This window comes from Equus quagga, chromosome 9 (assembly GCF_021613505.1).
Source record: "Equus quagga isolate Etosha38 chromosome 9, UCLA_HA_Equagga_1.0, whole genome shotgun sequence".
Taxonomy (NCBI): Eukaryota; Metazoa; Chordata; class Mammalia; order Perissodactyla; family Equidae; genus Equus; species Equus quagga.
In genome coordinates, this window is record NC_060275.1 from 79,252,984 (window position 1) to 79,263,453 (window position 10,470).

The 10,470-nt window shown below is 47.2% G+C and overlaps 1 protein-coding gene across 1 annotated transcript in view; it reads right to left on the reverse strand.

Moving 5' to 3' along the window:
- Positions 1-8,305, reverse strand: part of MAP3K1 (mitogen-activated protein kinase kinase kinase 1) — a 74,696-nt gene extending 66,391 nt beyond the window's left edge. Inside the window, exon 1 of the mRNA XM_046670870.1 lies at positions 7,796-8,305. Coding sequence (XP_046526826.1) covers positions 7,796-8,277 — 482 coding nt within the window. The 5' untranslated portion in view covers positions 8,278-8,305. The remainder of the gene's footprint in view (positions 1-7,795) is intronic.
- Positions 8,306-10,470: the final 2,165 nt, after the last annotated feature.

A 10,470-nucleotide genomic window follows, 5' to 3' on the forward strand; every position in this document is an offset into this window, starting at 1 on the left:
TCTTAAATTTAGATAACATTCTGAGAATTTGAAAAAAGTAATTCAATTATATTGATGCATAACCTTTATGTGGATATTTATTCATATATATATGTATACACACACATTCTCAACTCCCTAGTAAGTGCAGAAGAATTACCTACAGATAGCAAACTCTCCTTACCTATAGCAGATTATCATGCACTACAGCTATTTCCTCTATACCACATTAAGCTGTCCTACTTCACTCAAGGCACCTGGCGTGTCTCATAGTCCAGATACCTCCCAAGGAATCTATTACAAATGGACAATTTGGAAGCACTAGTCATCTAGGCTTTTGCCGTTTAACCTTGTCTCAGCTACGTCCTAGACCACATCCGACAAAAGAGGAAGAACAGACACTCCACTACGTTGAACTCGCCATGTCATTATTACCCTCACCCATTTATTCAACAAATATTTACTGCGTGTCTACTCTGGGCCAGGCATTTTGCTAGGTGCTGGGTCCCTACCCAGGGACAGGCCCTGCCCACTCAGGTCTTACCGTCTTCTGGGGGAGGCAGCCATTCATCAAATGAGGTAACAAGTGTAAACTCAAAACGGCCAGCAGTAGGGGCACTGCTACACAGTCAGTGGGGGAGCTCAGGGAAGGGAGGCTTCCCTCCAGAAGATCAGTGAGCTGGGATCTGAACCAGGAGGAGCTGAGCGGGGACTGGGGCAAGTGTTCCCGGCAGAGGGAGCAGGCGGTGCAAGCAAAGGCCCAAGGGCAGGAGGCGTGTGCTGAGCGTGAGGAAGCGAAAGGAGGCAATCCTGCAGAGAACAGGGTGAGTGTGATCTGAGATGGGCCTGGAGAGGCAGGCAGGGACCAGAGCAGGCAGGGACTCGGTAGGGCATGCTAAGGATTCTCCGGTCTTTATCCAAATGGAAAGCATTTGAAATTTTTTTTACTTAATTTTACTTACTTTTCTAGAGGAAAACTGTTATAATCAGATTTGCCTTTTTAAATGATTACTCTGGCCACATAATACGGAGAACAGATTGGAAGGGAGAAAGCAGGATACAGGGAGCAGGATACAGGGAGCAGTGGAGAGGCTGCTACATAGAACAAATGAGAGATTATGGCAGCCTGGACTAGGGATGTGGTAACAGGTCAGATCAGCAGCCTCTGACGATGGACTGAACATGAGCAGTTGTCAAGGATTACTCCTAGGTTCTGGTCTTGCCATTTCATGGGCAGGGAACATAGTAGCAGCACAAGGTATAGGAATAAATCCTGAATTTGGTTTTAAGTATCTGGGTTTGGATGTGTCATGCAGACGGGTAGGTGTAGGTCTGGAGCTTAGGAGAGGTCATGGCTAGGAAAAGAAACTCTGCAATCATTTGTGAATGACCAATAACTGATCTAAAGGCATTAATGAGACTGGGCTGGGGGTGGAGGAGACAGAAGGACAGAAGCCCTAGGACCACTCTGAGGATCTTCTAACATTAATGTTCAAGAGAAGGATGATGGGCCATCAAGGGAGAACTGCCAGGGTTAAGAAGAAAATCAGGAGGGTTTACCCATCAGCCCAAATAACTAGATGCTTTCAAATACCAGAAACTCAATTTTCTCAATGTTTGACACTTTGAGAATGGCTCCAATTACTTTGCAACTACACTCACTTATTAAAACTAATTATTGTAAGTTTTATATTATATAAAATTGTTCAGTACTATCAACCACTGCTTGCTAAATACCAACTACTGCTACTAAGTATCAGGCAATGGACGAAAACTTTTAAGAAACAGTTCTTGTCTTTAAAACTTGCCTTAAGCTACATCATGACTAAAATCACATCACAGCAAATTACTGTAATCTTCCGATAGACTAATTTTAAAATAACCACTTTAGGAAAATTAATTCATCCTAACACTCATGGGCACCTAATACTCATGGGTGCCAGACACTAGTTTAGGTGCTGGGCAACGGTATAAAGAATAAGACAGAATTCCTTGGCTGTTAATAACTGATATTTAGTATTCAGAATGCTGTAAGACCAGTTTGAAGATCATTTGATAATATATCAGTTGAATGATTATTTAGACAATGAAGAAAGGCAATGATCACGTCTATTCATCAAGAGTAAAGCCTCCCCCTATGGCTCAGCATCTCCCCTCTCCTCACTCCACATACGCTCATCATCATGCTCACATAGAATAAACTAGTTAATTCACTAACTATAGCACTGTGTAAGTTCCAGGAACGTCCTCCCGTCTTCAAGAGATCCGATGGTCTCATCAACGATTCCCAGGTGACAGACTATAATTTCTGATACACACACTTGGTGGGTCTCAGGAACTTAACAGTTCTTGGCACTCTACAATACCTCAATCTATTAAACCAAACTAACCAGAATGGTATTCCCAAGGACTCAATCGTTAACAATACAGAACTCCCTTCCATACCAAACATACCTAAACCAACTGTGATATGCCAGAGTCAATGAAGACAAGCATATCTTCTTGATTATCTTACGCCCTAGAGCATATTTTACATCTCCCAACGTTTTCTTAACTAGCAGAACTGTTGTTACTACTAACAAGGACAATTTTAAAACCAGCGTTGGCAGGTAACGAGTTTCTTGCTCCCCATTTTAATTTTCTCTTTCAAGAAAAAAAAAAATCATGTCTGAACTTGCAGTTCCATATATACTGCTCTTAAGAGTACAGGCAGAAATAGTTTGAAACTAATCTGTATCTAGGGTCCTTTTCCCATTACTATGGAAATGGGAAAACTACAGCACATATCTGTCCTCAGAAAAGGGAAAGAGACCAAAGGAAAAGAGCAAAAGCTAGCAAACCGAATGTACAAACAGAAAGTAGAACAAAGCTCCCACCCTTAACTACTAACCTGGACAGCCAAGTAATTCCTTAGGAAGGTAGGGAAGTACCATTGCATTCACCGCAGGAATACAGTGTGGAATGTTGTGGATGAGATTCAGAGCACTAGTTTTTAATCCGGGTGCCCCTCTGTACTCCCATCTCCATTACAGCACTTAACATGGTATTGCGAAACAGGTTCATTCAACAATCTACCAACAGAAACAGAGGCTGTGCATTGATCATCTTTTTCTCTTCCACCAGACCACTGCCTTGTAGAGGTTCCTAAACGTTGGATGAATGAAATCTAAAATAGTAACAAAGAGGCAGGGTCCAGCCATAGTGGAAGTTTCTCTTCATGTGTGCTGATTAAGATGAGTGAGTGATGTTTATTTCAACTTCTTTATTTCCTTCCACTTACGATTTAATACAGCACAAATCAAGATATCTAAGAAACACTCAACAGTGATTAGTATCCTTGCCTAACATGATGAGATGATCTAAGTCCAATTTACTTGTATTACATGTACGAGGCCAGGTTACAGAAAGTTAAGCATTGTACACATATCAGGAGACAAATGTACTGGCAGTGTCACTAGCTAGAGACCTAGCAGTCTGTTCAGACTCCTGCAGAACTTTCTCTTTAAAAATCATCTACTAATTTGAAAAAGAAAATGGAGGAGGCATAGAGGAGTGGAAAGAAATGGACTGTGGAATCAGACTGACTTGGGTTTGAATCCTAGCTCTGTCTTCTAGTTGAGTGATCATGGGGCTTAAGCATTGCAGATGAGTTTCCACCTTTCAAAAACAGAAATTACAATGCCTTGGAGGGCTGCAGTGATGCGAGATGAGGTTTTATATATATATAACTTGCCTGACACACAGAATGCAAGAGGTGACCATATAAAAAGACGTATCTATATGCTCAACGAACAGGTTTTAGTCAAAGCTAAAATCCTCTTATATTCTTGCAATAAGAACATCTAACTAATCTCACTGCTTTGCAATGAACCATTTACTTTCATTCTGTTCCTGATTATTTCTTTCATCTTTAAAAATGTTCTTAAGTTATTTCTTAAAGACAACTTGGATTAATTCCTAATACTACACATTTCCTCACATTATTCTTCTACCCTTTTACACTTTTAAGTAGCTCTAACTTTTAACTTAGGATATTTAAAGAGGCCAGGACTGAGGAAAACCACCATGTCTAAGGAATATATTTGGTCTATCTGATATAAGCAAAGCCTTCCAAGGTCAGAGGTGCAGTATCCTGCAGCTCTTAAGCAGCCTATGGAGACTATTTGCATGCCATGTTTTTCTATTGCCTTCTTAACAGAGAAATACCCCTAAACTCAAGAAAATGGGATACAAAGTGCAAAAGTTGTGCTTTTTAACTCAGAGCACTTCTGAATGCCCCATCTTTTTCCTCAGGGGAATCCATTCCCCATTAACTGCCTTGCCACCCCATCATTTCTCCTTCCGGAATGCTCACAGCCAGTGTCAAGGACTGATCAGCAGACAGCCTAGGCAAGCTGTAGCTGGTTCTTTAGCTCTTGTTGAAAGCAAAGAACACTCCTTTCTTTTCATATTTTGAAATCTTCATGTTGATAAGTCAGTGATCATTTTCAAAACATGCAACATACGCTTGAGATGGTACAGCAGACATGAAAGAAATCAATGAACAGGGCTACTTCCTGGTTTTTGTCTCTCACAAAATGGAGTTATTATAGTGTATTGGAAATCATATATTAAGGAATGTTGGTTAACCAGTCACCCTTGCCAAAATCAGATACGAAAAGAAAACAAAATTTGGCAAAAATTCTAGCTCTGATATTTCTCTTTCAGAATTATATTTAGTGAGATTAATCTTTGAAGAATGCATTAATTTTTTTACCTGATTTAAAATAAAACTTGGAGACAATTCATAACTACAAAATTACAGATTCATGTAAGATTAATTTATGTAACTACTATTGTTTTATGAAATCACAACGTAACTTTTTTAAATGTATTTTTAGGTAATAATGCTTCTATATCTCCTCTTTTTACTGAAAGTCAGTAAATTATATTTTTATCCTAGCAGCTTCTAAAAGGAAGTGAAAGCTGAGGGCTATATGAGGATACAAAAGCAGCCTATGAAATTGTTTTAAACAAAAAACTAACATTAACAAGTACAGCATATCTTGTTCTTTCATGGGGCCAGCAAATTGATAGTTAGGTTTTTTTAAGGTACAAAAATAGGATGGAGTAATTATATCTACCAAACTCACAATAGCCTGTTCAATGGAGAGTAACACTGTAATTTTTCTTCAAAGACAGTAAATAGGAAGAAAAAGCCCCTAATTCTGTAAAATAAGTAAAAATTCCAAACCCTAGGGCGCCACTTACAGGCACAAAACTTCCAATGATTTCAGTTATTACCCTGAAGAAGAGGGACAGACTTCAAATCTTCTATTTTTAATACGAGTATTATTTATATAATTCATACTCCACAAATGTATTTTCTACACTTTCAATTTCTACATACAAAGATCCACTGCAAGAAATTCTCAAATAAAAAATCACAGAATTCTTTTTAAAACAAAATACAATAGGTCTTTAAAAAGACGGGATCTCCAGACCCACACTACTACAGAAACATAAAAGTATTTCAAAATCTCAATGTTAGATTTTCCTCCTGAAAGTACGAATATAACTATGTATCATCAAAAAAGTAAAATGTAAATTTCTATTGAGATTTTATTGAACTGCTTATAATCAAAGTGCTTATACCAACAGATTCAAATGAATTTCAATCCCATTGACAAGGAAATGGGGGGGGGGAATCACTGTATTTCAAAAGGACAGAGAATCAACATTTTATTATAAAGGAATTCTTTAGGTATGACATTTGGAGTGAACAAACAGCATTCTGGCTAATGAAATTCATTTAAAAAATGATTATGCTGACTAGCCCATTATTTCATATACTGTGTGACTATAATCCACCCCTTAAACAAAGAGGGGAAAAAGACCTGGGTTATAAAATGCGAACATTAAGCATAGATTACTCAGTCCCTGAATTCTATCTACCTCCACTTTAGTCCTCTTATTTTGTGTGGCGATAACTTTAAACAACTTCTACACGTTATTTTTACAATGGTTGCTCTTCTACTATATTCATAGCTCATTAAGATGACTAGAATGCTGACACTTGCTACATTATTTACTGTAACCAAAAAGTTGGTCTCATGAGAATAGATACCATTAATTTCTCAAATTTAGGGTTTAATATTTTTATCTGGAACTCATTTGTAGTAACAAGTGCCTTCAAAGAATTATTCTAGTGAAGGTTTCAGCCAATCTGCACAGAAGCAGGAAAGTGCAGAGGAACGCAACTCCTCTAAGACAGTTACATGCACAAGTGCACACAGAGAACTATCACAGTCACAGATCTCCTTTCCTCTCAATATTGCCATGACAGTGCTGACCACATTTTTTAAGGGTTTTTTTAGAGGGTAAAATGGAGGGGGCAACTTCCAAGTAACAAACGAACTGTGTTTTTAATAAACAATCAAGTTCAAAAAAAGTGCCAAATAACTTTCGATAATTAACCAAAACCAAAGATCCCTACTGTCCGTTTCGTCTCACAAGGGAAACAAACATAAGACACTGCCTTTAAAATACTCAGAATAAAGGTCAGAAAATTCTACAGGGCAATGGATGACGATCACAGAAAGAGTTCCGGCAACTCAAAACCACCATCGAGACTGTGCTTTGCATACAGTAGTCAGACTTTTTTTAAAACAGGGATCACGGCAGTTACGCTTAAAAGAACTTCCTTTAACATGAAAATTTCCAGTTGCCAACAGGGTCAGGCCAAGAACCGCCGGTCTGAGATCCCTTACACACCCCGTAATGCAGAGGCACCGGAGGACTCTGAGCCGAAGCCCACCGCACCGTGGCCCGGGGAACCGGCAGTGGGCGGGCGGCCCGCGCAGCTGCACCGAGCAGGAAGCACCGCACCCGCGCCGCGGTCCCCAGCCACGCCGGGGAGGCTGCGGGGAGCGGTGCCCACCGCTTTCAAACTGAATGGCTGACACATCCGGTCCTGGCCTCACACCACTCCGCCAAACGCAAACTTCAAAGGCCAAATTCAAACTCCAAACAGAAGTCACTCGAGTTGTAGCGGTGCAGTCTGCGTTCCAGAGAACACTCGGAGCCCCTTGGGGAATGCAATTAGGAAACCCCACGTCCTAAAAGACGGCAGCCCAGCGAGCTCGCAGCCCGTCCGCCCGCACCGCTTTGACAGGCATTACCGAGCGGTCCACCCGGAGCCCCCTGCGGGCGTGCCGCCTCCGTCCGGGCCTGGCCCCCCCATACCTGCCGAGGGGCTCGGCCTGTCACAGCCGCGGGGACCTCGCCGCTTTCTCCTCCGCCCTCCAGCTCCCCACCGGGCCTCCGGCTGGGGGTCCCCACCCACCCCGCCCCTTTTTTGACTACTGCCCGCCTGCAGGCTCGGGCCTCATCCCCGTCGCCCCCGGGGACTCTCGTCCAGGAGGGCTGCCACCAGGCTGCTGCCTGCCCCCCAGCCCGGCCCCGAGGGCAGCACCAGGGTCCTGCACCGGGGGCCTCGGAGAGCTCCGATTCCGGGGGCCCCACAAAACCAGCCCAGGCCCCCACACCTTATCTCAACGGGTCCCCGCGGCGCGGCTCGCATGCCTGTCACATGTCTGCAAACAATAACAAACTCTCTGGCACGTCGCCGCCCCGGGCCCCTGTCCTGTCTCTCAGGCCAGGTCCGGGGCGCCGCCTGACGCCCGAGGGTCAAAGGGGGTGCCCGAGGACCCGGTCCCGGCGAGCGGCGCGCCCGCTTCTCCGCGCGGATCCAAGACGTCGTGCGCCGCGCCCGGGTTCATTCATTGCCCCCGCCCGCCCCCCAAGTCCCCGCCGCGCCCCCGGCCGCGCTGCTCACCCGGCGGGGGCCGCCGCAGGAGGCGGCTCGGCAGCGGGCGTCCGCTTCTCGCCGGGCTCGGCCCCTGCGGGGCTCGGGGCGCCGCTGTCCGGGGCGGCCGCCGGCTCGGAAGGGTGGGTGCCGCCGCGGCTCGCGGCTCCGTGGGGCGGCGGCACCGCCGCAGGCTGGAAACCGCTCCCGCCCGCCGCAGCGTCCGCAGGCTCCGGCGACGGGGAAGTGGAGGAGGACGGCGGCGAGGCGGCGAGGAAGAGCGGCGGCTCGGGCAGCTGGTCCAGCTCCACACTCCGCACTTTGCGCAGCTGCCGCCGCCGCCAGTCCGCGCGCTCGCGGCCCCCGCTGCCCGCCTCCCGGAGCAGCCCCGCGGCCGCCGCGGGCGCGCTGCTCGCCTTGAGGGCCCCTCCGCCGCCGCCCGCCTCGGGGCTCGCCGCCCCGGCGCCCGGGAATCCCGACGACGAGGCGCGATTGCCCGCCGCCGCCGCCATTTTCTCTCGCGGGCTACATTCGCTCGGCCCCTGCGAGGGAGGGAGGGGGCGGGGAGAGTGCAGGGGGCGGGCGGACGGGCGGGCGCTGCGCCGCCAGCGTAGGGCCGCCTGCGCCAAGAGCGTGAGCGCGGCCCGCCGGGCGCTCGGCCTGGACGGACGGGCGGGCGCACCGGGTCCGGCCGCGGGGACGAAGGGCCGCAGGTGGAGGGAGTGGGCTGCGCGCTCGGCCCCGCTTGCGGGTCGGAGGGTGGCCTCGGACGTGGCCGCTGCGGGCGCGCCCTGCGCTTTGCGCGCTGCGCCCGCCGCGCCGCCAGGTAGTCCCGGGCTGCACCGGCGAGAGGAGGAGCCTCGGCGGCGGCGTCGCGCCGCTTCCTCTCCGCCGCAATCTCGGCCTGAGCTCGCCCAGCGGGGGTTGCACTTCGAACTTGGGTGTATGGTGCGTTGAACAGGACTCAGACGAGAGGGCGTGCAGTCTGTCATTCGCACTGCCCTTTGCCGTGGGCGTCGGGGAAGCCGGGCGCGGACCCAGCCCCCACCCCAACTCGGCGCGCGACGCGCAGGTGGCGCCCAGGGCTGTCCTCTGCTGCAAAGCGAAAGGAACCCAACGTTCGGCAGACGTGCTGCCGCGCACCAAAAAAGTTTTTTAAAACAGCTTTCCTCCTCTTTTGCCCTTCTGCCTTTGCCTCGTGCTGCAAAGAAAACTTGAGTTTCTTGGAATGTCTTGTTCACAACCTAAAGTCACCGATTTGGGACGCTTCCCTTATCCCCTACCCCGCCCCCGGCTAGAGAGACAGGGACGGGCGGGGGTCCCTGTAGGTGTTTATTTTTAGCTCCGCTGTCTTTGGTGTACGGGACCAGATACAGCACGTTTAGGGAAGGAACCAGCGCTGTGCCAGGAAGTGCTCGCTAATGTCATCCTCCGCCAGGTTCTGGCCCTCCCCGAATCCGATGCGGCGAGTGGCACGTCGCTCTTCCCCGCAGGATCGGGGCTCCCTCCGCCCCCACCCCTGCAGCGGCCGAGTTGCCTAACGTGGCGTTCCCACCCCTTCCAGTCCCTGGGGGCGTCTGGGCGATAAGGTGCTTTGGAATGGAAAAAGCACTATTTACATGTTAATGATTTTCGACCTTTCTTCAGGCTAGTAGAGCTGCTGTGTCGCGTTTATTTCTCCCCTCCCTTCTTTTCCTCGAGCCGGATTGTCTGTGACGGGAAATCTCCCACAACCCGGGAGTAGCGTCCCTAGGCTTATTTTGTGAAACATTAATTAAGACAGGGGGGACGGAGGGGGAAGGTTCCTCATGAACAGGAAGGAGAGCGCTCTCTTACTCTTCATATATTTAGACAAAAGTCTGAACTGTCTACAAAATAATTCCTTTGGCTCCTTGGAAATAGATAAAACGAAAGCGCCCTTCGCGAGTGTAAATGTTAACAGAGGAGGATGGGGATATCCGAGGGATTTTTTTAAACGGTCCTGATTTCGTATTAGCTCAATGTTTTGAACACTGCTACACATCTGCCTTAAGGTAGTTTTGGATAGTTACCTCCAACGATACAAATTTTGAAAGTTTAGGTAAATCTGTTAAAATTTTAAGTCTACTTTTAGGGTATAATTACACGCTCTTTCAATGGTAGCCAAATGTATCATCCAAACCAAACAGTAGTTATTTCCCAGGTCTTCCCGGATGACCACACCCACCAAATCCTAAATTGAAAAGGGTAAACTTTCCTGTTTCCTATTTAGATCGAAAGACCTTTAAATGTGCACACTCATATTCAGGTACCTGTGGGTGAAAGTAGTGAGAGGACGCCTTTCACCTCTCAGACGTGTTCCAATTTTGAAGTTTGGCCAGAGTAGCAAAGTAGAAAGGGATTCCTGCAAAACTAGCTTTCGCCTCACTTGGTACACAGTGATGAGAACGGGACCAAGTGAGCAGGGTACCGAACGCAGCGTTGTCAACTAGCCACGGCTCTTTGACCGCCTCCGTCCACCACACACCGCCAGGGAAAAACCTAAGTGCTGGTCTTCCACCTAGTTTTTGGTGCTTTGAGTCATTTCCCCCCTAATCTTTTATATAAATATTCAGGTTGTTATTATGCATCTAGACACTGACAAACTGATTTTTTTAAGAGAGAAAAATAATCCAAGGATATGCTTGACTGAAAAGGATGTTCTTCCTCTGTCATACGTTAATACA